This window comes from Ptiloglossa arizonensis, chromosome 3 (assembly GCF_051014685.1).
Source record: "Ptiloglossa arizonensis isolate GNS036 chromosome 3, iyPtiAriz1_principal, whole genome shotgun sequence".
Taxonomy (NCBI): Eukaryota; Metazoa; Arthropoda; class Insecta; order Hymenoptera; family Colletidae; genus Ptiloglossa; species Ptiloglossa arizonensis.
Genome location: NC_135050.1, coordinates 19,459,589 through 19,486,927, shown reverse-complemented (window position 1 = coordinate 19,486,927; position 27,339 = coordinate 19,459,589). Strand labels below are relative to the sequence as shown.

At 45.5% G+C, this 27,339-nt stretch overlaps 1 protein-coding gene across 2 annotated transcripts; it reads right to left on the bottom strand.

Moving 5' to 3' along the window:
* Nucleotides 1-8,396: 8,396 nt before the first annotated feature.
* LOC143144388 (uncharacterized) lies at nucleotides 8,397-20,377 on the bottom strand. 2 transcript variants are annotated; one of them, XM_076306736.1, is made up of 11 exons: nucleotides 20,353-20,377; nucleotides 19,288-19,500; nucleotides 18,686-18,984; nucleotides 17,275-17,385; nucleotides 16,639-16,833; nucleotides 14,434-14,671; nucleotides 13,869-14,040; nucleotides 12,087-12,357; nucleotides 11,746-11,995; nucleotides 11,154-11,357; nucleotides 8,397-8,817 (listed from the first exon to the last, which is right to left on the bottom strand). In XM_076306736.1, the coding sequence occupies exons 1-11, from the start codon at nucleotides 20,360-20,362 to the stop codon at nucleotides 8,729-8,731; spliced, it is 2,052 nt and encodes a 683-aa protein (XP_076162851.1). In that variant the 5' UTR covers nucleotides 20,363-20,377; the 3' UTR covers nucleotides 8,397-8,728. The 2 variants fall into 2 exon arrangements, with proteins under 2 accessions (XP_076162851.1, XP_076162852.1); XM_076306737.1 differs by having other exon boundaries at nucleotides 8,397-8,814.
* Nucleotides 20,378-27,339: the final 6,962 nt, after the last annotated feature.

Below are 27,339 nucleotides of genomic sequence, written 5' to 3'. Positions count from 1 at the left end.
CTTTCGAACAAGGATGAAGTGGTAGCGGAGGGGACGGGGTCACAAGGGGAACGAGCAAGACCGGGAACAGTTCCAGCGTCCCCTTTTCGTTTCTCCTGTTTCTCTTCGGGATATTAAATATTAATCCCGCGAAATTACTAGCGCGGCAGCAATCTTTCGCTCTCGCGGCAGCTCCTTTTTGTTGGCCCCGCAATCTCTAACTCGTCGGGTCACCTACACACACGCCGTTTACGTGCACGCGTACACGCGCCCGCCACGGCGCACTAAGCAATAAGGAGTAATCTAGGCGGTGGATTAACCCAGGGTTCAAGATATCAGTCCGGGATTTACCGTGGCTCGGTCCGTTGTCGTTACGACTCTGGTGTCGTTTCCCTGGACCGCCTACGGTTTGCCGTCTCTACGCAGGACCGCGCATGCGCGATATACACTTCGATCCCGGGTTTCCCGTTTCCGCTGTTCACCCCGCGAATCGATTCCGAATCGATTTTAGAGAAAATTATATTTATCGATTTTTCGTAATTGCGTCTCGTGTACCGTAGTTACACCGTCGGTGTATTATTTAATTTCGGTGGTACGGTGATTGGGTTCGTTTCGGATCCATCGTGGAAAATTGACCCGAAACGACGTAACTTTCAACGAAGTACTTCGTTGAATTTCGAATTTCGACGAAGGTTCTGAAATTCATTCGAAACTCCCGCGAAATTTTAATTGACGGAAATACCTCGAATTTGACGTCGTTTCCAAGAATCCGCGGAATAAGAATACCTCCTCGCGTATTATATGCTCCCGATACCGAAGTTCCGAAATCGAACACTTCCCAAAATTTTCGTCCGATTTTCAGAGTTTGGTGTCAGGAGAACATGATCGCTGAGGAGGTATTCATTATTCGCGGATGATTGACAATGATGTAATTTCCAAGAAATTCCGCGAGTTTAAATTTGGAAATCTGTCCCCTTGACTTATGGTTCAGGATCACATAGGGGGAGTGGAAGCGTAGTAGGAAAAGGAATAAAGCTACTCGTGATTTATTTATTAAAGTGCATTAAAGTTACATTCACATTGTTACATTTGGCGAAAGTATTCGTTCTTTTATGCTCGTTACAACAGTATTTCGTACTAAAGTATTCAATTGCTTCTTATATATTAACTAATTATTCTAAATTCGCAACCGATTAGCTCGGTACTACCCGCGACGAAGGATCACCGTTCGTCGCGAGTAATACCGATTACCAGGTCTCACCACGTGGAGGTTGCTGCGAGCGGAGACCCGGAGAGAGATAGATGGAATCAAAGTTCCATCGATCTCCCTTGACACGCAGTACAAACGAAGTTACTAAACCGTAGAGATGGAAGGAATCAAAGTTCCTTCGATCTCCTGGTTTAACTCTGCCGAGCGATTACATTATGGAAAAATGAGGCAAAATTGGAAAAGACGCGACGCGAACCGTGTAGTTGGTCCTACTAGGTCTATCCCGTTTCCCCTCGGTGGGTCCGATTCGAGAGAAAACGAACGACGCCTCCACTCCCCTAGAGGAGTGCCCCGTTTCTCACCTTTACGACGAGAGGGTCTTATTTTGGAGGCTTTCGCAGGGACCGGCAAAAATGCCTGCTCCTGTGCTCGCAACATGCCCTCTCTGGAAGCGGACACACCGGAAGAGACGATGATCGACCGTTCGAACCAACTACACGGCCGGTCACTTGCTTATGCAACGAGCAGAGGTGGCCGGACTGTGAGACGAAGAAGCGAGCAAAAATAAGCTAAAGATTGGTTAATTGCTCGGCAGATTACAGATGTTCGTACATGGTGGCCTTAAAACTAACTTGGTCTAAGCTTAAAACTAAATTGAAGATCCCACGGCGGATTAGAGAATTCTCTTCGTTCTTCGTTTTCCGATATACCTAGCTAAATGAAACAAGTTAGGAATCGAAAAATTAGAAACAAGTCGAGGCACGATAGAAAATTTGACATACTAAACAATGAAGTTGGTTAATGGTTAAATACGGGCATGCAGTAACAAATAATGTAAGCGAAGCAGTGACAAAAAAATAAACATGGATAAACAAGTACAAATTAAAATCAATGAGTAAATACAGGTGTGTAGGAACAAGGAAAAGGAAAGAAACTGTAAAAAAAAAAAGAATAAACAAATTAGAGATTGGTCGCCAGTACTGACCACCGCCTATCAGCGGTCAGCACCGGTTACCAAGGTGTCAGCAGCATTCGTGGTAGTCCGTGAATGGTCCAGGTACCCAAAATGGAGACGTCCGTCCACTTCGACGGCCCCCTGGAGAATGAGATCGTCGGCAACCGCCGGGTCTATTTATACCCCCGCGGAAGGTGACTTAGCGTTGCTTCGTTTGCCTTTGTTCCATCTAACCGAATGTTCCAACGAATTGATGGCTTTTGAGCCATTATTTACACTAGAATATTGTTAATAATTGTTTGAACTGTGGTCTTACATCGATTGTTAATAATCAAGATGAATAAACATCAATTAATTGTGAAGTTTACGAAAGCGAACGATTTCGGTGTATGTTCGTTCATGTACGCGATTGTTATTAACATTTACGCATGTTCTGGATATTAATGTCGCAATATTCGTCTTATTTATCTATTACGAATGATTGATTTGCCTATAGAAATTAATATCGATCGAAAATCGCGAAGCGTGTCAATGGCAATCTTTTACTTCGATTTTCGGTCAGAATTAATTTCTCCAAACTAATTAAAGAATAATTTCTTTCGGTGAAAATAATTTCTATAAAGTTCTTTAAATTTTTTACGAAACCGTCGACCGTCCTTATCTCCGAGCGACCCGCTCGATCGTAAAATGCGAGAGCCCGCGGGAATCCCCGTGTCGCCTTGGAACGACGGGTTCAATTTATTAATTGGCTAACCACGGGGACGCGCGCGTCTGGATTACAACTGACTAACGATAATTTCGTTCGGGGCGAATATATTCCCGCCGGTTGATCCGCGAATTAACGAGCCGGTTTCTAGACGTGCCGTAAAGGGACCTGGTCGTCATTGACGAGGCTCGTTATCGGAGATCGTGTATCTTGAAATATTTGGAAACGCGGCGTCACCGTTGCGAATAGGACCGAAGCGGTCGTGTCGGCGCCTCCCTCGTGGACGATGAAACGGATAAGGGGTGGATAAGGTAAAGAGACAGGGCGGGCAAACGGCCGCATTGGTAACAGGACACGTTTCTTGCTCCTTCCTTCCTTTCCCTGGCTTTTCCGTGTAATTTAGATCAACGGGCCAACGTGCTCCGCCACGCCGGGAGTAAATCCTTTTTTCCGCGCGCCGGCTAGAGGTCACCGTGGAATTGTTTAAAACCGTTCATCGAACCGAATGTTTCCCCTTGCTTCGAACTCGTAATATCGTAGTAATAATAATGATATTAATAGTAACGATAATATGTTTATTTACGGGCTTATTCCCTCTTCAACGTACGATATATTCGTGAAACATTTTTTACTCGTTAATGCAGTATCGATACTTCGTACGTAGATCGGATCGGAAAGAATCTATCGAATTGTAAAAATTATTCGCCTTTTTTTGCAATTATAAAAATTCCAGCGCGTAATTGGAATAGGACTCGTAGTCCTGTTGTGAAAGTAATTAATTCAATGAATTCTATCGAATACGTCTCACGCGTTTCCTCGTACGAGGAACCGTCTCGGAATCATTTTCTTCCGTGGATGTTAAAATTCTCTCAAACGTACCACTTGAGCCTACGCGGTCCTCGAAGTTACACGACCACGAGAGGATTCTGCGTTTCGTCCAGCATTCTCAGGACCTACCGCTTCGACGAGCAATAAATTGGTTTTGTAACTAGGGCCCTTGACCGCACGTTTCCCGCTACGCGTCTCTCGACGGATCCACGGCTCCATGGCTCGTAATTAGAACGAGATATCTGGATAGAGACGAGTTTAAAGTTTATTTCATTTCTTTCGTGAAAGTGCAATATTCGCGTAGATTCGATTCGAAATTTCGAACCTACGTGTTCGTAGTTATCCGAACGTGCGAGTTCGCTTCGTTGATACACGTGTACGTAAACATTTACACCGAAGAAGTTTCAAACTCAAGACCGAAACGTTGATTACCGGGTATTCTACACTCGTATAATTTAGCCGATAATGACGATTTACGTCGAGAAGCAGCCATCGCGTCACTGGCCGATGCCGGTCGATGATTTTCTCTGTACCAGTTTCAACTTACAGGACCGTGGCCAACTTCTCGCGCGCTAGCTATTATCCGTTTGTCCGTTTGCTGCGTTTCCGTGACCGTTTCGACGATACTCCGCTCGAGTCTCGTTTCTATTAGAATGCGTGGGATCGACCTGTGTATAGGAAACAGGACCACCAGGATGGGAAGAACACGATCGAGTCGCAACAAGTTTCGTAGCCACGGGCTCCGTGCGAGAAAACGCTGATCGTCCACCGTTCTGCTCTGTACACGGTAATTTAGACTCGCGAATGGAACGAGCGAATATACCGGTACGCCACGTCGCGACCAACTCGCTCGCAAATCGAGGAACTTATCGCTATTGGTCGTTCAGCGTCCGGGTCTTGACCCTTTGAGCCTCGAATACTCCCGGTCGAGCCAATCCGTATATTGTTTTTCTTCAAGTATGGTAATCGCGCGAATGAACGAATAGTCGCGTTGCCTTTCTTTTTACGTATAACTCTTACCGACGGGTTGTGCCTGCTTGTCGAGCGTTCTTTCCATTGTAATCTTTCCAAGAGTGAACAGCTTTGCATTTGTAACAATTGCAAAGTAAATTCACCGAGCGTTTCGTCTTCAATTTCGATCGTTGCACACTCTACCTGCAACAGTTTCACCAGCGCGATCTTTGTCGATCGAACGTACAAGGGGCGCTCGAGTTTTAATCGCGATTCCTTCGAACGATACGAGAATGTTATTTTCGAAGACGTGCTATTTGTCGATAGCTTTCTCTGAACGCATACACGCGTCCATAGCACTCGAAGGGTTAATCGCGCGATGGAGACACCCTGGCAACACTAGACCACCCGATTCGCGAATAAATTCGAACGATACGATTCCTCCGCGCACTCCGGAGAATTCCTTTTTCCTTGGGGGCAATTTATCGCGGCTTCCTGCAACCAATTCGATTGTTTAACCGTTATCGTGCCAAGGCGGGCTCCCTCTCGGGGCGCTCGATATACGTTTTTTCGATGCCGTTCTACAACTGTTGGAAATACGTAGCTCGCAATTTTTCCGTGTATTTTATTAGCAATCCCGATCGGCAAAGGCAACGAAAGAAGAAATCGAGTGAAATGATTTTCGAGAAAACGCGAAAAATCTAGACGATCTTCGGTGTGTCTCGGGGACTTCCTTCGGTAAGTTGCGTGAACCGTCTCGCCTCGATACGGAGAGGATTAACGCGTATCGTGTGTCCGGGGAACGAGAATATTTTTATTCGCAATTATCCGAACATCGTTTCCGATTATCTTTGCGAACGTACGATAAGTTTCTCGATTCATTTTGTCGTACAGAAGACGTGTACGACGATTTCTCGTCGATCTGGATCGCAACCGGGTCTCGTTTGCACTGTTTTGACGACGATTCGACTCACGGAAGGGAATCGTCGCGTTTCGCAGGGCGATGCGTAAACGAAATCCGTGGCATTTACACCGCGGGCTGTCACGACCGCGACGTGTTCGCTCGAGATTTACGCAACGAAACCGTCGAGGACGCTCGGGATTTACGTTCCGGGTTTTCCTTAATCGATTCGCCGGGAGGTTCTCGCGCGAACGTCGAAAAGCGATTCCCGGGCACTCGTGTTTATTATCGTTCCGCGCGGTGCTCTGCACGCGGTGAACGCGCGTTAAGTGCATACATCGCGATCGAAGATTCGCTCGGGAAACCGGCGCGGAACAAACGCGAAACAGATGAATACGTTCCAAGTTCGGTCTCGATTGCGCTCTCGGTCTCGTATTTCCCGTAGCAAATCGTTTGTATAAATTAACCCGGGGCACGGCGCGCCTAAGGATGGATTTATTCGAACGATAACACCGGAACGGTAACGATCGCGTTTCCCGGCTTACCGGTGCGGTAACCTTGGATCAACGACGGATTATCGATACCTTTGAACGAAAAAGGTCTCTATCTTTCTCACCGAAGAAAGAAAGAAATCGAAAATAAAATGAATAGCAAAAGAACGTGGAATTCAAAAATTCATACGAGAGACCACGATTGTCTTCGAGGCGTTCGTACGGCGAAGGTGCGTCGCTGATTGCTCGTTACTGCCTCGCATACGCGATTGTCGCGGGACAAACTTCGAACCGTCGCTTATCGGCGAAGGATACGAGTCGCGATCGAATCCTGATTCGTCGAGGTTAGATATAGGAGGATCGATGAGAGTCGCGACGATCACCTGATCCGAACTAAGAACTTTACTTGAAAATTATTCGGACTCGAGAAACGATGGGTCGAAACGGACAGGGTAACCACGTAGCGGCGGGTAGACTTCAAAAATGTAGATTGCTTTATTCGAGAGCTCGGTGGGTTTATATAGATATTGTTATCTTAAAGAGTGTTCTATGGTGCTACGAGATGTACGGGCTGAAAAGTTTCACACGGTTAGTTTTAGTAAGTAAGTTTTATCGGGAGGGTGTTCGTCGAATTGGAGCTTGGTAATCGGGATGCACTGTTCCGGGTGGTCCGAGGTGATGAAGCCATTCGTAGAAATTAAATATCGAGAGTCGTCGCACGACGTCACGAGCGGTACGCTGTTCTTTTTTCTTTTTTCTTTTCGTAACGATACGGTCCTCGTCGCCGGCGGACCATCGATGACACCGCTCGTACGGAAATATTCGAATTTGAACGTGTTTTCGCTTACGAGAGCGAAAAAAAGAAATAAACGGAGAAACGTAATAATCGAAACGGTTTCGTCTCTGTTTAACGTTACGCGGACGAACGGTTCGTCGAATCGGGAACCGGAGCGGGAATAGCGGCTCGGGGCGTCGGTCGTTTCAGAAAATATTGTAATGCGGGTCTTTAGGAAAGTCGGATAACAATTTCAATCTTTCGAAATCCAATAACTCGTTATCGGCCCGCTGTAAATGGAAGTAATTCCGTCGCTCTGAAATCCTCGCGAACATCCCATCGGCTGTTCTCCCTTTCTGTCTCCGTTCCTCTTCGTGTACGCGCGTGCGCCCATGTGTGCGCGTGTTTGTTCTCTACGTTTTTCCCGCCGTCGCGTCGCGTCCGCTCGCGCAAAGAAAATCGAGTTTGGGGTGGAAACGAATGCCTACAAATCCGGTTCTTAACGAACAAAAACTGTCAACGACAGTCTGCGCTGAAATTATTTTCGTCCGCGATGGAGTTCGTTAATGGAGAAATCTCCGCGGCCCGGCGGAGAAACCGCGGTGTCCCCCGCCGTTGTATCCCAGTTATAATTTCATTTTCGCGCGGGCCTTAATTGTTTTTCCACTCCTCCCCCAACCCACCGACCACCCGAAACCCGCTCGCGTTTCTTCTCCGTTAACGATTCGACCGTGTTACAGGGGAGGTGGTGATTGGGGTGGTGCCGCGGAGACGACTCGGGTATGGGAACCCAACGGGGAAACGTAAGGCGGGAAAACCTTGTCATTCCGGACTCCCCGAATCAATTTTATTTACATTTTTACGGGAAAGCACTTTGGCTTATACATTTTAAATCGACCGACCGGGGGATACCGGAGTGATGGAAGAAACACGAACCAGCGACGAGTAGACACGTAGAGAAAGAGAGTGAGTAAGAGTAAAAGTAAGAGAGAGAGAGAGAGAGAGAGAGAGAACTAGTCGCAGTCCCCGTTTCTCTTTGCAGATCGTTAGCATATTTCCTTCCTGGGGAATATCGAAGACGCAGCCCGACGTCGTCGAGATAGCTCCCCGGTAAATTGTGTTCCTACGGTAATTCAGTCGTGAATCTTCCGACCGAACGAGTCGCTGCCGTTTCCAATTACAGGATGGACTTTGATTCGTTGGAACCGGCCAGGACATCGGCACGTCGTCGACGAGCGAATGCTCGCCGCGAACCGGCGTGGATCAATATCGAAATTCTTTCGAGACGTATTCCGCTTTCGAGAACGTTTTCGTCCGACGGTTCTCAGGGACAATGAACGTCGACGTGTACCGTCGTCGTCGTCGTCGCCGTTGTTGGTCATCGCCGCGCAAGGCGATGACACGAGAACGATGATCAACCACGAGGCAACCTGAATGAAAATCTGGGTAATATTCGATATCGTTACGGTTGTAGAGGAAAAGGTGGAAGTATAAACCGGGTTCTAGATCGATGTTTAAGAAAAACGCATCGACCAATGTCCTTTTACGCCGCTGGGCAGTTCGATGGAGATATTAAGTACGGTTTTTCATTCTTCGAGCAAACGTTTAAGGTAATTTTTATTCGCTTTTTTCGTTGTTGTTGTTGTACTATTCGATAAATGTAAAACATTTGTTAAAGAGATACAGCGTCCTACATTCTACGGAAATGATGTTTCCCTTGTTGCTCGAAGGGGTCCCACTGTGCTCCGAAAGGAATCGAGCAATGTGCGACCCGTCGAAAATGGGCCCACTCTTTACGCACTGGATGCGGAAACGACGTTTTCGATGGCGATTATTGTTCAACTCGAACGAAATGTTTAACTGGTGTACTTTTTGCGTTTTCTCTGATACGAAAAGGTGGTCCTATTCCCGTCTTCTCCTATTTGGTTACTTTTATACCGTAACGGTTGCTTCGATTTCCTCTTCGTTCTCGAGCAAGCCACCTACGCACTTCCATGCACCTATGTCTGTTGTTTCCACTACTGAAATAAAAGATCAAGACACTTGAGAAACCTTCGTTTTAATCGCTCGTTCGTTTCCATTCCCGAATCGATCGCTCTTCGAGCTCCCCGTTAGGATTTTTTTTCACGAAATCGAATCGCGTGTAACGTAGCGCGCACGCGCGCTTAAAGTTTCTTTATCCTCCGTTCGAACGGAACAGAAACGCGGGAAACGTTGGAATTTCTATAAGCAAGTGTCTGATTACGGTTTTTCCGTGTCGAGTGTCCAAAGAGTATATATTTTTTAAAGAAATTCAAAGCCCGCGAAACGACGATTCATCCGTCCGGTTAAACTCCGTCACCCCTCCCGTCCGTTTGCCCCTAATTTTGCAAGGACTACGACGTATTTCAATTTCACTAGAATTCCCCGACCTCGAGCGACAAAATGTGATCGATTCGACACGGAATGACCCTTCTCTCGCTTCTCGAAGCTATCGGGGCACGAAACGGTCAATGAGAAGATCCGCCATGTGGAAGGTTCGAGTTCTTCCCAGCCAGTTCAGGGTAGGACGCGAGAGAAGTGACCCGGTACTTTATGCCTCGTGGAAATCGATTCTGTTCGAGCGTGTTCGCGTATATCAAACGGTAGTTGGTATTCCGGTATGAAGGGACCAAGAAGTTTCCACGATCGTGCGGAGATCGGGGAGACGAGTGAGAAACGAAATTGCCGATTCTTCGTAAGCGATGTTGCGTTTCGGGAGATAAGAGTCCTGCAAATTGGAACCGTTTCGGTATTCGTTCTGCGCGGATCTTGAATACTTTCGACCTCGGTTCTTACTTGTTTCCGTCCGATTTACGAACAAACGTACGCCACGCTGGAAACTTTCGCGCGAAGCTCGGTGGAAAGTTCGCGAGATCTTCCATCGAAGCGTAGCGATCGTAATTATTCGGATCGTCGAGCGAGTTATCGTTCCGAATTCGGCGAACGACGATCGAATCTCATCGTCGAGCGTAACGTTTCGTTCGACGATGCGTAACGTTGGATTTTTCTTTTTTTTAATTTTTTTAATCTTTTTTTCATCAGTCTCATTTTCTCAGCGACCGCGCCAGATACCGCGTCGGGTAACGTAAATTTATTCGTACGTCACCGAGTCACGATTCACGAATTTTATTCGTTTCTGAAACATATGGACTCTCGTGACTCGTTAAAGTCCACATCGTGAAACATCGCGCGAGAAACGTATCGAAACCGCGATCGATGCGTATTTACGTGAACGTACACATCGATCGAAGATTATCATTTCGATCGGCGTTACGTATATTCGACGTTGAGATCCGAAGTTACCCGTTCAACGAACTTCTATTCATTACCGAGAATCATTTTTATCACGTGACTCGTTTAAACGAACGAAAATCCGTAAGCGCGATCTACCGCGAGACGGTATCCGTTGTTGTTGCGGGAGAAATTAAAATCGCGCGTTATTTACCGCGATATCGATAGGAGTGCACAGAGTATGCTCAAACCTCTACCTAATATCCCATCGAATCGAATAAATTCTCACTGCGCACGGTTCCCGGTCAATACCTTGAAAACACTCGAACGCGCATTAATATTTTACAACGTCGACTAGTAGGATTTAATTTATCGGCCGATTTTCAACGAAACGCAACAACGAGGTTGCGTGGCCCGATCCGGGGGCGTAAAGTTACACGAATTTAATTGAAAACACGGAAGGAACGCCGGTGGATATGTAAATTTTCCAGAAACATCGAACCTCCGCTTACTTTTATTTCAACGGAAACAACGAGGGACGCTGTTTGTCGCAGCGATTCGACAACATGCATTATGAATTATCGTATCCGTTAATTCGATCACGTGTGATCGGAGATCACTTCGTCAGCGACGCTTTCGGGCGCCGTTAAAGAAAAATGTAAATAATTTTCATTGGACTGCTCGTGAAATTCGTAGTTTTCAATCTCACTGTTATATATATTTGATGTTCAGTCGATTAGTTGCGCGAACTATAAATTGTAACACGCTCCAACTTTATCTACCACTTAGGGCCGCTTCGTAAGATCCATCGAGGAGCATAAATTCGTTAGAAAAAGAAAAGAAATTATAAATCGACCGATCGCGAGTGGATCAATCTTTGGCAAATTAGTTTCGTCCGTGGCATAAGATTTTGCCCTACCGCGTAGAAATATTTCACAGTCCGTTTCGTAATCGATGTAAGTTGCTTTTCAATCCAACATATCCGGTGTACTCTAATTGATCGCTATCCATGGTTAGTTTGATCCGTGTAACCAATTTTGCATACAAATTGAGCCAACTTTGTTACACTAGCGGTTACGGTCAGGGCACAAGCAGGTGTACTTACTTGAAATGATTAATTTGCATTCGGTATCGGTGTTACGTGTCTGGTATCGATAATTCTTGTAATTGTAAATTCCATATCCATCTGGGCGGACCCAGCGACAGTAACGAAACCTTTTGTCCGTCAAATTTGGCAGAATTTTGCAAGTTAGATTCACCTGGTTTGTTCTCATTAAGTGTGTCGCAGGCTCCGCTATGAAGTAGCTATCTACGCGTATCGCAGGCAAAATAAAATACAACTTCGATGAAACGAAATCGGCGAAGATCGTTGCACATGTTGACGATCGAGCGCGAAAAGTGTCCGCGAGGAAGAGGATCTGTATTTACGGTTAGGCTCGTAATGCTATTTTCATTCGTCGCGGAGAACGTTATCTCGTTTAATCGTTCGTTACGAACGATTCTTCTCGCGTCTCGCGAAAGGTAAAACGCGATTAAACGCGCAAAGTCTTAAGGAACAGGTCGATATTAAAGTCGCGGTCGTCGTCGTTGGAACAAAGTTTTCACAAGACGTTGTCGATACCGAATGCTTCGAGGCCTCGAATCGAACATTTTGTGCAACAACCGTCGTCGTTTTTTCGACAGTTATCGGAACTTACCTACGATCTTCACGGTAAACTGTTTACGTTCTTCGGTTCCATTAACAATACCCAGGTTGCACGTCCATAGACCCTGATCCGTATATTTGGAATTGTTGATCATCGCGCCGCATTCGCCTGTGTGTAACCCAGAACCCACGTAACTTAGAGAGAAGGGTTTCCTAGACTTCGCTCGAGAAACGGAGTATGTTGTTCCATTGGGATTGCGGAACCAGCAATAGCTCAACGGTACGTGTCCGTTGCAATTAATCTGGAGAACATTGAAAACGATTTCGTAACGGTAAATTTCTTGGCGCACAATCGCGCGAACAATATTTTCACGAATATCGTTTCCAAATCACCTTATACGAGTCGTTCAGTTTCACATATACATTTTCTGCGTCGATTATCGTATCGATCGGTTCGGAAATCTGTACCTCGGTCCCGTTCTGTAAATTCAAGTCCACGTGAATCGTGGTTGCAATCTTCTTACGGACCGATGAATAATAATCATCATTATACTCTATATCCAACTTCCAGGTCCCGACGTCATCGGGACGAGGCGAGACGATGGCCAAACCGCAATATAAGATCGAATCGGTTGTATTGATAAAAAACTCCACTGTGCGATAACTGTTCCGGGCACAAATGATAAAATAATTATTACAGGTTAAACTTGACAATGTAACGAATAGGGGAACGATACTTTAGCCAGGCTTAAACGAGGCCTTTGTTGTAACGTTTCGATCCTTAAATTTGAGTCAAGCACCGAAAATAAGCAAAATACAGACTTAAGAATAAAACGATAAAAATTACAAGTTCAAAAGGGAGTAAAAATAAATACATCGATAAAGAGAAGAGTAACTGTATCGCGAGTTCGGTAAAATTGATTTCAAAAAATTTCGACAAATTTCACACTCTGTACCGTCTAGGTATCTTTATTTTCTCCGTTTCTAAATTTATTTACCCGCAGCGTTCCTTCACTTTATCCGTATAGTTGTTTCACGTTTCCGTGTTTCTTCCAAACTTGTAATTCTTATTGCTCCGTTTCGAGGTTTCCGTTTTCCATGTTTTCCAAAGATGATCCACGACCGAAGTGTGGAAACGTTGCCGTAAAGAGCTCAATTCCGTGGTACAAGGCGAGATCGCGTTCCGTGTAATCGCGGCCAGCTTTGCAAAATGAACATCGACTTGGAACTACCGGGAACGCGTTCGTGTCTTTTTTTTTTTTTTCTTCTTTCTTTTATTTCCCCTGATTTGTTTTGCAGATGGTGCAATTATAAAGCGAGCAAAAAGTCGGATGGTCCCTTCGATGCGCGGAACTACACATATCGTCGGGTTGCATTGATTTACGGGTCAGATCAGCGGCGCGGTGCACCGGTAGCGCGTCGATCCATAATTATGGCCGTATTGTGAAGCACTTAGCCTTTATGACTACAACCGGAGTGCATAGCCATTCGAATTTTTAAAAGCCAGAAACACTCGTGTACCGCCGTTTGTTCCGGTAAATAATAGTGCACGCGACGATAAATAAACGCGGAGGGGGGTTGTTGAGCATGCTACGTAATATAGCGGCCCGCTATTGTGGAAGCGGGTGGGAGGGAGGAGGCACGTGACACCTAGTAAAAAATCGAAATGTACACGCGCGGAATAGGAAATGGTAAATACGTATGAATAAAAAAAATCAACGGCTACACGCGTAAAATCGCGGTCACTGTAACAAACGGTTTGATGTTTAACGCATTCGAATGCCGTGCGCTCTCGTTTTTGAATAAATAATAATAATAATAATAATAATAATTATCATCTTTTTTTTTCGTACCACGGTTTTTACGGTCGATGGGGCGTACAACGATCGGCGGGAATTCACGGCACGCCTGCGTATTGCGAATTAAAAGTTGACGAAGCTTATCGACAGAAAAAGAAAACACGTTAATTAAACGTCGTTCCCGCGTAGTCTGCGTTACAGCGAACTGTCCTGGTAACCGTGTGCGTTAACGAAGAGTGGGTTGTTCGTTGATATCGATCTTTTTTCAGCGCTACGTAAATACGTGTGTCCCGTTATCGTCTCCCAATCGTCGTTGCATTTAAAAAGAGAACTTTAAAAAGAAATTGTTAAGGTTTACGTAAACAGCGTAACGTACTATCTTGACCCAATGCCGGGAGATAGATTCAATATTTGTCCGCTGGGTGTGGTAAATCGACAGGATGGATTTTCTCTTCTACCATAGTCATTCATCAATGCATAAGTGTGACAGAGAAGCAGAATTTCCCCATTTTTCGCCAGAAGGACGTTGCAGTCCACAGATTTCAAATCTGAAAGTAAAAATCGAAGCAACTTAAAATTTCGCAGCGGTCTGGTTTTACGTTCCAATTAATATAGTAGACGCAAGGAAAAATTAATAACCATTCTTAATGCGTTCATAGTCCTCTGACCCGTGGTCGGGTTCAGGGCATTTTTCGGTGCAACAAATATCGCTCGTTGGATCGAACTGAAAGCTTCTCCTAAAAGTGCAATATGTATGATATATACATAGGTAGGTCGTAAGAACAATAATGCGTATCGTTCGGAAGAGAAGATAGAATTTATCATCGCGAGACACGATAAAACCTTTTGCACATTCGAGTGTTGTTTACGTTTGCGAGTGCTGACTGTGAACGTATTAATCGATTGTGTTTTGTTTTCGCATTGTTTTATTTCCATCTTACCGTAAGTTACGACTTTGAAGAATGCGTGCGTCAAGTTAAATGTACTTCTTCCAGTGTAACGAGCGATCCAAACACCATCGTGACGAGTCGAAACCGAAGATATAGAAAGGCTACACTGGCCAGTATTTGATTGAAACCATACGCCCGACGGATCTTCAATTTCGCAGTAGTCGACTGGTTTATTACCAATACGTGGTTCCAGCACGGCCGGTTTGTCACGTTCCAAATAAATAATCTCCTATTTTGCAAAGAGCGATCGGAGAAAATATGTTAATTCGCATTTTGTCGAAGTTGGCACGAATGGTGAAACATTTTAATTCGTAAACGCACGTAACTCGAAAAGTACGTTGAATCGACGATACGGTCTCATTTAACGTCGCGATAGAAATCAGACGCCTTTTCTTTGTTAATTGAACAATTTTCTGCTCAATGCGCAGAAAAATTTGTCGAAAGTATGCCTAGACGGTGCGAAGCTATAATCGATAACAGTGGAGACCGGTTCCATTATTAATTAACCGCGTGTCAGTGTTTCAAATGTAATTTGAAATTGAGAAAACTTTTCGCAAAAAGAATTTCTATTCACAGAGATATCGGAAACGTTTCGGAACGAGCGACAACAAGTGGCGACGGAACGTTACGCGATGTTGTTACGGTGTGGACGCAGCTTGATGGAGCAACAGGATTAAAATCGCGATTCGTTCGATGTCGTCGACGTGACGTCTAAATCGTGATCGTTTCGTCAACGATATCACCGGGCGTGGAACGAAGCGTCTCATATTGATAATCGATACTTCCTAAATACCTATAATCTTTGGTTAACTCGATGCGGTATTTGCCGAAACCAAACAGAGCAGACGTCGATACGCGGCGCGCTGTAGTTACCGAAACCGAGATTAACATTGGTGCTGCGTCTGACGATAATTATGCGGTTAGCGATTTACTTGGGCAGCTGCCTTCATATCGTAAACTTATTAAGCTCCCGTCCCGAATTCCGATACCCATGGTTGCGCTGCATCAACCTACAACGGATATTTTCCGGCATCGTTATTGCACACAACGGACAAAAGTTACTTCGAACACGTGGACGCGAAATTCCTTCGAAGACGACCGTTCTATTTATCCAAACGAAACTTTCCGGCGAACCGACGTGCTACGATCAAACGACGAACACCCCGTGTCGAGTCGCGATTCGCAATGAAATTGGCAACACGTAACGCGTACGCGAGAGCGTTAATTAACCGCCGACAATCGGGGGAAATATTGGAAACATTGATCGGATCTTGGACCAGAGAGTTCTGGTCAAGTTCACCGTGATACAGCTCGTTGTTATCGTGGATACAGTCTTATCACCTTGCGAATAATCGCCATTTCTGTGCGCGTATAATAAATGGTTTCAGGAGTTATATATATATATATATATATATATATATATATATATATATATATATATATATATATATACACATACGCTGCCTATATTTGTCTTTTTTTTTAAACAGGAGGAGGAAAGTGGGGATAAAAAAAGAAGAAAAATCGCGATATTCGCTCGTACGGAAAATCGAAAATACAGGATAAGTTGGATGGCAACCACTCGGCCATACGAACCGTTCCAAATATCAATATGCAGCTATTGATTGCCTTGTCAAAATTGTACAATGCTATTCACACACCCCGGGATCCTTTCAATTCCGCGTTTTTTCTCCTATTTCGTTAACCGTTGTACGGAGAACCGACTCGCTTTGCTCAAGACCATTTCCACGACCATTTTCCGTATTTATTTCAATCTTTGTAGAATTCTAGACGGTAGATACCGAATACCCCGAAGAGGGATAAGATTCATTTTCGGAAAAAGATACTCTCGATCCGTGAAAACCGTTTCTCAGAATTCGTTGGATTCGCGGATCGAGCATTCGAAAATTCTTACGATCGATAGAAATTTTCGATGACTCTTCCGTAACCAAAGAGTCCATTCGTTCGTAGGAGCATGAAAATATTTTCGCAGCCCGATGTACACGTGCCGCGAGCTTTGGTCTTGATAAAAAGATAAACGATCCATCGTCTTCTCTTTACTCTGGTTTCCTCTCGTGACTCTCGACTCCGTTAGAAAACGTTCGAATTTTCAACCGGCAGGTTTAGTCTCCCTGTCCGAGACTACGGTAGATTAAGCGATTTTATCCTTGACGCTCGATCTACCAAGAGACTTACCATTTCGCTGGATGGTGATTCCGAGAGCACATTGATGCGCAGAGATCCGTAGTATTTTATCAATACTTCGTTCTCGCCTGACGCTATCAAAGTCCAGGTACCGCTATAATTTGTGCGCATCGATGCGCCAACTCCACATTCTCCGAATCTGTGGAAGTCTTCTCTGTCCACGGTCAGCAGGTCGATTTCCGTTTTCTGAAATTTTCACCGCGTTTCCACGGCTGGTTTCAAATACTCGCAACGAAATATATCTACGAGAGCAGTTCGAGTACGAGATTATATAAAAAAGTAGACTCAATTTGCGCCTAAAACCTACAATTGTGACAATTAATCGATTCTTAACAATTCTCTGATAACGCGAACTGTCCTTTTCTTTTTTTATTCTTGTTTTTCTAGCACTTTTACGCCCACGACTTTTTCGCGCACAACTTAAAAATTGTTTTCTGCCCATCGACCGTGAGGTATCGAGACGAACCAAACGGGCACTTTTTTCCCCATTCCGTCGAAGGTTCTTCGAAAAGAATTCGTCCACTGTCTTACAAAGACTGGTTATTTTTCGATTTAATCTCGTATTACGAAGAAAATGCATACGGGATTAAACCTCGTACACGATTTTTCGAAAGAAAAATTACATACGTTCGGAGCGATGATCAGACAACTGCTAACATTGTGCATCTCGACGTCGAGTTCCGTGTATATATAGAAATCCTCTAATACATCTATGTTGTTTGCTGTCAGCATCGCTTCCTGCAAAACAGAATGTTGGACTCGCGCAAGACGTGGCGGAGACCGACGTTTGCAACGTTGTTACGTTAACCGCTGCATTACGCGTAAGAAAGAAGAAAAAAAATGATCGGGTGGTGGGCACCGCCCGTATATACAAATATTTGCAGTTCCGTCGCGGTCGTACTGCTTTATCGCCGGACAAAGCGTCCGCTGTATTCTCGCGAGGTACGCGTGGCAACAAAATGTTACGTCTGCCGTTACGTTCAACAACCGCGGCAATAAATGCATTAAAACTCCCTTCCTGCCGTAGAACTCTTTTCACCGAGGATAGCTCGCGCAATGGGGCAACAATACGCGTATGCTTCGCGTTCGTTTCCTGATTTTGATTTACAACTTTCGCGCCGCGAGACACGAATCCGTAACACAGTGTTATTCAAACTGGAGGCCGAGTTTTGGTGCCCGGAGTTGGAGAAGAGCGCGTTACGATCCAAGAGAAGCGAATTCGATAATCTTTGTCGCGAATGAATGTAATCGGTCGTTCGATAAAATTTATCGAGCAACCTGGTACTATAGCGTTCGCTAAGTTTTATCGAACGACAAATGTTATCGAACAATCTAGTAGTTCGACGATCGTAGGAATATAATTTTCTCGTAATCGTTTCACGTGTATCGTTACCTTAAGTTTTCATTCGCGAAAATTATCACACGAGAGTTTCGCGAGTATTTATTTTCGCCGGAGGCGCTTTCCTCGAACAATTTAATCCATTCGACGAGAAAAGTATCCAAAATCGATCGTATCGACGAAAAGGAGCGGTGGCAGTTTCACCGATTTCATTGATTTTTGAACCTGTTGTAGAAATCAACATTTTCAACTATTCTTTCCTATACGTATAACCGTTGCACGGCCTTGGTTACCGAAATACTTGTAAAAAACTATCGCTACTGTTCAAATAGATGTCGTTTACAGCTCGTACGTCCATCGCGGTGTACTCGTTTCTATTAAGATTATGTTACATATTTACGTCACTTTAAAATCGTTTATATAAACTGCGCACATAACACCATCATCGTTGTAAATCTTTGCCAAACGTCTGTAAACGCTTCTTCCGTTTCGTCGATAAATTGGATAATCTCTTAAAAATTGATGCATACAGGAATTATTCGAAATAATTTCGAAAACGCGTAACGCATCGCTGTGAACGTTTAACAAATATGTACAACTGTCGTAGAACGATAACGTTACGACATCCGTAGAGATCGAATCTATTTCTCGGTGAAAAATCAAAATATCGTTTTTCGTAGTATACAAGATGATCCATACCTGTTTCAAATACACGGTATACGTTTGAGAAGTAGACGTGTTTAAAGCCGCTACTGTAATTGTCCAATTGCCAGTATCCATCTTTGACATAAAATTTACCGTGAAGGTACAACTTTCTTCCTTTTTAATAATACTATCTTTTTCCATAAATTGGAAAAAGCTGGATAAATATTTTTCGCCATAGTTCGTTTCCAGCTCGCACCAGATCAATTTATCGAAACGATCGATGAAATCAAGGAGTGATTCTTCCAGAGGCAGAATCAGGGGTTCAGATTCGATCCCGATGATCTCAGAAATTTCTGGAAATACAAGATCCGATTCGACCCACTGTCACTCGATCACTTGCAAGGTGTTCTCGTAAAACCTCGCGGCTGACACCGTAACACTCGTCGACGGAGCTCTCGAATCGGAAACGCGGGGTACACTATCCAATCGGATTTAGTTGTTTTACGTCGAAAGATGAGCGCGATAAATCCCGAACAAAGCGGAAAGTGATAGGAGCGAAGGGACGGCTTCGAGTGGCAAAGGGACCAAGAGAGGATAGCAACGTTCGAACAGAGAAAGGGTGGGACCGTGGTAGAACCATAAATCTACCGACTTACCTGAAATGCCACCGCCGAATTGCACTGCCAGAAGAGCCGCGAAAATAATGAACCGTGTCATATTGACCGTGTCCGCGATGTCTTTGAAACGTACGTCGACAGAATGGTTCCTTTTATACGGAGATAAGAGATACCGAAGAGCGATGGATGCATATTCGTCGTCGGTAGTCTCTCCCTTCTTTTTTATCGTTCCACGAAGCGAAGTGTATATAACTGGATACGAGAAAAGAATGCGCTGCGTCGGTGAATGCAATAACGGCGATAGGGTTTCTTGAAAGATTATTCGCGCGTCGTTGTTGGGGAACTCGTATCGTATTTCTTAAGATTAGTTCACTCGTAACGATAGTGTATCACCGAACTACTCTTTTCCACCGAATCTAATTGCTCAGAATATTCGTCCGATACTGTATTATAATTACAATACGGACACTGTTGCGAAGATACTGGAATTAATAGGTTGCGCGATAAGTTTTGCTGTTCGATAAAAAATGAAGCTATTAGCCAGACGTTTCGCCGAGGCGTACGGCTAGCCGCTACATTACCGGAATAGATAAAATTTGTCCCAATTTCCACTCCGCATAGCGGAACAACCTTGCGCGACAAGAAACCTTCGGGAGCCCGATCCAATCCCGATAAAAATACCGAACTCTACGGGACCCGAAAGTTTCAGGTAGCGGTCGTGCACCTCCGTACATCGAATACCTATGTACCGGCTTACTGTGCGCAACGTTACAACAATATTATCGTTCGTAGAGAATCATTGGAGTATATTCGAGGGATTGCCGGCGTTTATCTTATCGATACTATTATATAAAAACGTTTTCTTGAATTTTGTTGAAAAACGCCAACAAGAATCGCCGATTTCTAATTGCGTTGCGTGCGCGTTAACGATCGATCATGTGGACGTAACATTGAAACATCGATTATCCGAACCGATCGACCGGAAGTAAAACAATTTTCAAATATGGACATTATAAAACGATAGGAGAGGAAACAATTCTCAAACGTGTACGTTACGAAACGATAGGAAAGAAAACAATTTTCAAATACAAATATTTTTATTACCAGATGACATTAACGATAACCAGATGACATCAACTGAACCGTGGACTTGCGACTCGCAAGAAACAACTCGTAGGAATGACAGTACCCGGATGAGATCGGTTGAACCGGACGACTCCGTTCCCGTGTATCTCGTCTTCGAATCACGGATAGCTCGCGAGTGTATACGCGAAAATCTGTACGTTGGATCGGTGTCGCGTAAGCGCGACAGTAATCGCGTACGGCCCGTGGACGGCCAGCATCCAGGAAAATCCGGGAAATCATTTCCCCCCTCCCCCGTTCGATACATGCGGTCGCGCACAGAGGGAAGAAGTAACCGGATTATCGTCGGCGTAAGAGGTGTATCCGGGGCCGTGGCGCGGGTATCGAAACGGTCCCGCGTTCTTGTGAAGTCGGAAAAGCCCATTTCGATGTCCCTTGTGCCATCGGGCAATCCCATTTGAGATTAGACGCAGGCGTGAATTGTGTTACCTCCGAGTTTGAGCGGATCAAAGGCAAATTCCCGGTTGGGATGCATACGTACGTAATTGATATGCCTGATGGGGGTTTCCAAGTCGGATAGTCAATTACCATAATCTTGTTGCGGGGAGAGGCCAGTCTCTGTCCGTGCCGATTCCATACACCACGCTTGTATACATTGGGGGATATCAATTCGATTTCGCGATACGAAAGAAACCGCGGGCCCCGTGTACGTATCCTCCTGACCGACGTTATTAGATTCCTATCGTCGGGAACGTAGCCAGTTCCCGCAGTGTCCGTTCCGTGCTCGCCTTTCCCTTTCAATTACCGCCCGGATCCACGCGGTTTACTAATCCTCGATCGTGATTGCGCACGCGCGACTACCGATCCCTCGTTAACCGTAACGGTGAGTTCGTCCAGCCCAGCGCGTACCACAGTATTTTACGATCCATCGTATTTACTTACGGCTCGATTGTTCCTGGAACGGATTCGGGTAATATTCACGCGCGAGAAATTGACCGTTGTCTCGCCAGGATTGAAAAGTCACAGGGGTAACGAGGATCGACCGCTGCTGCCCTCTTACGCGGATACATCGTCGCCATTGGTCGAGCAGGGCACGCGTGTAGAGGTCTACCGCGGGTCGAGGAACGAGAACGCGAGCAACTCGACCATTTAAAACTATCGCGTGTTCTTCGAGCGAACGAAATTTACGTAACTCCGTTAACGTTTCAAATAGTTCTCGCGTTGTGAACTACCGAAGGTACCCCTTGGCTACTTCGCGTTCGAAGCGGAGTATACACCCTGAATACACCCTCGAACGAACGAACGAGCGGGTTACCATTGTCCCTGCTAATTTTACAGGATCCGCTCCTGATGGGATGCTTCAATTCGCTGCTAAACCGACGGATTTGTCCTCGATTATGGCTCGGCTCGCGAGCCACGTGCTCCGATTGAAACGTTTAGCCTTCCGATCGTATCGTTCGCTCGAGCATTCGAGACGTCGCGATTTTGTTTTTTTTTTTTATTCGTCGACCAGATATCGCGGGATGAACGGTCTCGGTCGCCGGTGGATTCATGTATCCATGTTCGGTACACGTGTTCCCAAACCGTTTGTTACCGTGGATTACGTCCCGCTTGGCCACCGTGGCCGATAATACAGATGTTTTTAAACAGTACGCGGTAATCGTTGGCGATCCGGAGGAACGTCAAGTGGACGACGATCGGGAGATAGTTCCGAATCAATCAAATTTCACCGTACGCTCACGATGAACGTATCGAGAACCGATTTCCTCCCGTAGACTATTGTAAGTTGATTCGGTGCCCGCAACTCGCAGCTTATCGCGAAAATTCTTTTAAACGGTCACTACTCGATCGAATCACTCGGTGAACAAGGAGAACGGTGCTCGTTGCAAACGGGTTCGACGAACTCCATTTTTTCAGGGACGCGAAAATTCACGAATTTTTCCGTTATCGAATCTGTCATCGCGTCTCCCTTTTCCCGTATCGTACGTATCGTTCTTGCACGATACAGAAGGGGCTTGCCATCGATAATAATAATAATAATAATAAGAACAGCAATAACGTTTGGGCGGATCGATTAAAACGGGACACCCGGTGCATAGTTTCCCCGCGACGTTCACCGGATACCGCGAATCCAATATTTCACTCGAGCCGTAATCCCGTTCGTTCCGTAAAAATGTCACTTGTGCGAGCACGTTCGCGTTCAGAATGATTAACCACCCGTGCCTCGATGGAACGTCTTTTAAAAAGGACCACCTACTTAAACGTATGCGTCGCGCTCGACTCGACTCGGCTCGGCCCGGCTCGGCACGCCGCGGCGTGCCGTGTACGCTTCTCGCGTTCCTTACCTATGCGGCTCGATTAGCCATGGTAAATACGAGTCGGCCATTTATCAACCGGTATAATAGAGACGTTACTTTCGCGCCATATGCCGTCCCTATACAATAAGCAGGCGCGCAACGAAATGGCCACGGTGCGCAATATGTTCCGAAACGCGACAAATAGTCGGGAAAACGGCTTGCGGAATACACAGTTTATATTTACAATAGGACAATGCGCTATTCACGGGGTGGGAGGGGTGAGTCCGCCGGTTGTGGCCGCGGACGAGAATGCGGACACGCTTCGACGTCTACGATCCCAGTGGCCGAATTTTCTCTTCTACCCGACGACGTTAACGACCCGTGAAGAGATGGGTTTGAAGTCGACTCTGAAAGAGAAAAAAAGAAAAAAAAACGAACGGAAAATATGTCGTTTGCGTTAATCCCGATAAGCCGAACTTCGACCGGATTAGACGGGGTCGGATTCGGGGTGCGTTCTACTCGCCGATCGATACAATCGAGATCGTTTCTGATGCTACTTTGTTAGTTTTTTCTTTCTTTCTTTGTTCGTCTATCTGTGTATTTATTTATTCATTTACTTGTTTATCTACTTATTTATTTATACATTTATTTACTTACAGTTACGAATCCTTTGGTATACCGATAAAAGGAAATAGGTGTAGGTGGACGACACGGACGACGAAATAGACTACGTTTAAAAGTAGCACGAGGATTAAAGAAGTGGAGCGAGTTGTCGCGATTGTTCCCATTAACGATTTTATCGATTCGATAAAATTAATCGTAAAAGTGTACGATGCGTTTCACGGCAAAGAAGGGTGCGATTCCTTCTCGTTGCGTTTAATTTAAAAGTTTGTCGTATTTGCAGAATGTTTCGTCGCTGCCAATTTCGAAATACGTTTCGTTGCACGAATTCACCCTTCTTCTTTCTTCTGGAGCGTTTTTTCTCCGATTTTATGATCGCCTCTCGTTGATTAACTCTCGGCTACGATCCGCTCGAATTAAAGACGAGAAACTCGTCTCGGTTTCTGGAATTGTTGTGCGTGGAATTTTTTACTCGTGGCTTCGTTCGTTAATTTCGCGTCACTTCGAATTCCAAAGTGTCTCGCGTGACCGAGGACGATCGCGTTTCAGACGATAACGAAACCGCGATCGTTTTTCAAATACTAGTTTCGCCGAGGAACAATTTGTCAGCGATCGTAATACCTCGATTGATCGAATCATCGTTCCCTCGTCGAGTCGAGAAAAATACGCGTCGATTTTTTCTACCCGGAGAACGTACGAGAATATCGCGCCCGTATAAAATCTATAAATGTTTCGTATTGTCAATTTGTCGATGTTTCGTAAAAACGTACGCTGGATGCGCGAGAGTTCGCGGAAATTTTCCGAACTGAATTCGGAAGAGGTTAAAGCGGAAGAGCGTAATTCGCCCGCGATAAGACTCATTTTCATAGAAATCCTCGTTAAATATTTGTTTCTCTTTCTTCTTTGTATTCCGTGACACGCCGCTCGGTCGTTGTTTATCGCGAGAAGGCTTTTTAGTTGGCCCTTGAACCAAAAGGATGTATAATTGGTCCGATACAGCGGCAGCAGTCGCACCGTTGGAATTTCAAACGCAATCGGCCGCAGATACCGGGAACCGGAAGCGTTGGTCTGACGCAGCACCGGCGCGAGCTCGAATACAAAAGTGCCTCGTATTTCTGGTCGGTTCGTGAATTAGCGGGATCTCGATCTAACGTTCCATTTTGCGTTCTCTGAGTGAAAAAACGTCGTAAGTTCGCAATCACGATCGTTGCCGATTGTTTTAAAAATTGTTTCTAACTCCCACTCGTTGAACGTTTCGATCGTAGCTCGATGTGTCTTTCGTACGTCGTGATCAATTTGTAGTAAAGATACGCGAAATGTTCTAAAATCGAAGATTACGGTTAAAACATTATTCGAACGAGAAACGTCGAACGTAACCTACCTGTAACGATCGATTCGCAATGTTCATCCGATCGAACGGTTACATTTTCATTCGTTTCAACTATTATTCAACGAGCATCGAACGAAATGTCATCGTTTGTTCGTTGTCCGAAACTTTTATCTGGATACAAATTTTGCCCGTTTCTGCATCGAACGCGTAATAGTCGCTGGAGAACGGTGGTAAATACGGTACTGTTTCGTACACTTTTAACCCTTTGCACTCGAGGCTTCTTCGCTACTAGGAACCGACGTCTCGAGAAAATCCTTCAAGTTGCAAAATTCATCTGGAATGGAACATTTTTATACATTTCGCATACACGCGTTTACACTCTACGAGAACGTGATATTTCAATTCCAATTTGAATTCCAAACCACCAAGTTTTCCCGGATCGAGAATAGTAGAAAATAGTACACTGAATTAGGTGGCGACCGAAAATCTTCTCTCGAATTCAAATGGTTAATTTTCCGTCAATTGGAGCACCGTGAGCTCGAAGAATTCGACGATACGAGACAAACGATGGTCAAGAGCGTACGGGACAACGATCTCGTTCTTGTATCAGCGATTCTGATCGAGGCGCCGATTCGTTTCTCTCTTTTCGATTAATCGACGAGAAATCGCGAAACGAACGAACGATTCCGAAGTAATCACCGAACGAAGCGTTTGTCGCCGGTGCTCACGGCAGCCGCGTTAATTCTAATCCCGGTAGACGTCCGGCCGGCCGTATCATGCACGGGTCTTCGCTAATTTGCACAATAATGGTGTAATTCCCAGCGTCAGGAAGATAGCGGCCACTACCGTGTCGCCTTCGTGCCGGCGATACACGGCCGCCGTACGTTCGATAAACACTCTCTCGCTACAGCGTGTATAAACACACCGCCTGGACGTGTTTGCGGGACAGAGAGAACGAGGATGCGAGAGAGGGGACAGGGGAGATGACGAGAGACAGAGAGAGAGGGTAGAGAATGGCAAGGGTGAAAGTGGAGCGAGGGTCGAGAGTACGGGATAGAAGCAGAACCGGTTAGCAAGGGGGTTGAAGAGCGCGGCGCGGTGGGAGGTTGGAATTAGAGAAAGGAGTTAAATGAAAATGCATGGAGGGGAGCGGTGTGATGGCGGTGGTGGTGGTAGTGGTGGTAGCGAAGCAGCAAAAAGGATACAAGTGGACGAAGGGATGAAACCGGGGGCGGGAGAAACGAAAACAGAAAGGAAGTGAAATTAAAATTGTGCCGGAGAGGGTGAACCGAATACCGAGACGAGTCGCGAAGAAGACGGAGCGAAATTCGGATCGGTGACGGAACGAGAGGAAAAGTTTTTCGTTCTGTGGAAATGGAGACGCGTACGAAAATTCGTGTACGGGGCGGGAAGGATCGAGCGGTGTGCGCGGACCGATATGCACTGTCCTTGGATGTACGAATACGCGTAGATCCGGAACGATTGCTCGATCGCGATTTAAAGCAACGTTGCTCGCTCGCACCGGTTACCGAGGCCCGCGGTATTATCGACCGTGCGTAATTCGGTCGGGCGGTGCGTTTATCGTGCAGCGAACAGCAGGCGGCGCACGATAGTCGTTTAAACGTTACACAAGGCACTGCTGCGATTAACGCAGCTTCCGATTCGTAGCTCCGTAGCTACGGAGAACCGTTTCCCGAATGGAATTCAACGAGCTTTTTATCCATCGATCGTCGATAGTTCTCGAGCGATTATTCGCAGTCGACGCGACGAACGGTAGCTACGAGCGCGTTTTCTCGTCTCGGGATCAACGATACCCGATCAAACGACCGGGACAACGTTTTCGCGAACGACGCGACCCGTTACCCATCGATTCTCGACCGTTCGACGTTTAAATATCGAATCAGAGCGCGGCCGACCGGCGGAGGAAATAATCCTGGCCCGATTTCGAATCCTTTCTCTCGTTCGCGAGATTTTCGGCGAAAGTTTCCGCGAACCCGTTTCTCTTGTTTCTTTCCTCGCCCGTTGCAAAACGGTTAACAACGAGATGCGATATTGCCGCATAATTTCACCGTCGGCTCAACGAAAACAACCACCGAGCCCCGATGTCCCCGGAGATAATAATTTACTCTTGTCCCCTTTTTTTTTTCAACGACTCCGATCGTTATCCCCATCCGTATAGCCGACGATTTAGCAACTTGTTCCATCGACAACTCATCCCGCGTTAATTAAACGCGTTATCGAATTAACGGGACGGTAACGACAACGCGAGACTTTAATTAAATCATTTATTAACCGGACTAGCGCGATACGTTAATCACGCGAGATACCGAAAATAAATCGATATTAGTTTTAATTAAATAACGCGGGTTTTCCTACTGCATCGTGGATATTTGTTCTAAATTGTAATCGATGGAAAATTATCAATCATCCGCGTCTGTCGTTCGCTGTACGGTTCCACGGCCCATTTGAGTTACCGTGTCGGAGAAATTTCGAAGGAAAGTTTCCGATTATCGAAACAAACGAGGGAAAACGGGACTCGAGGACGACGGATAACTTTGAACGATCGTCCGTCCATTGACTGTACGTTTGCATTCGCGTATCGATGTTCGTTCGTGAAACCAACGACTGTACCGCGTCATCGTTTACTCCATCGATGCGACATCCGCGTTCGATCGCATCTCCATCGATTCTTCGTTCGTGTTTCACGATGCTCGATATTCTGTTGAAATTCGAACGATCGTCGCGGCTCGGAGGCGTTTT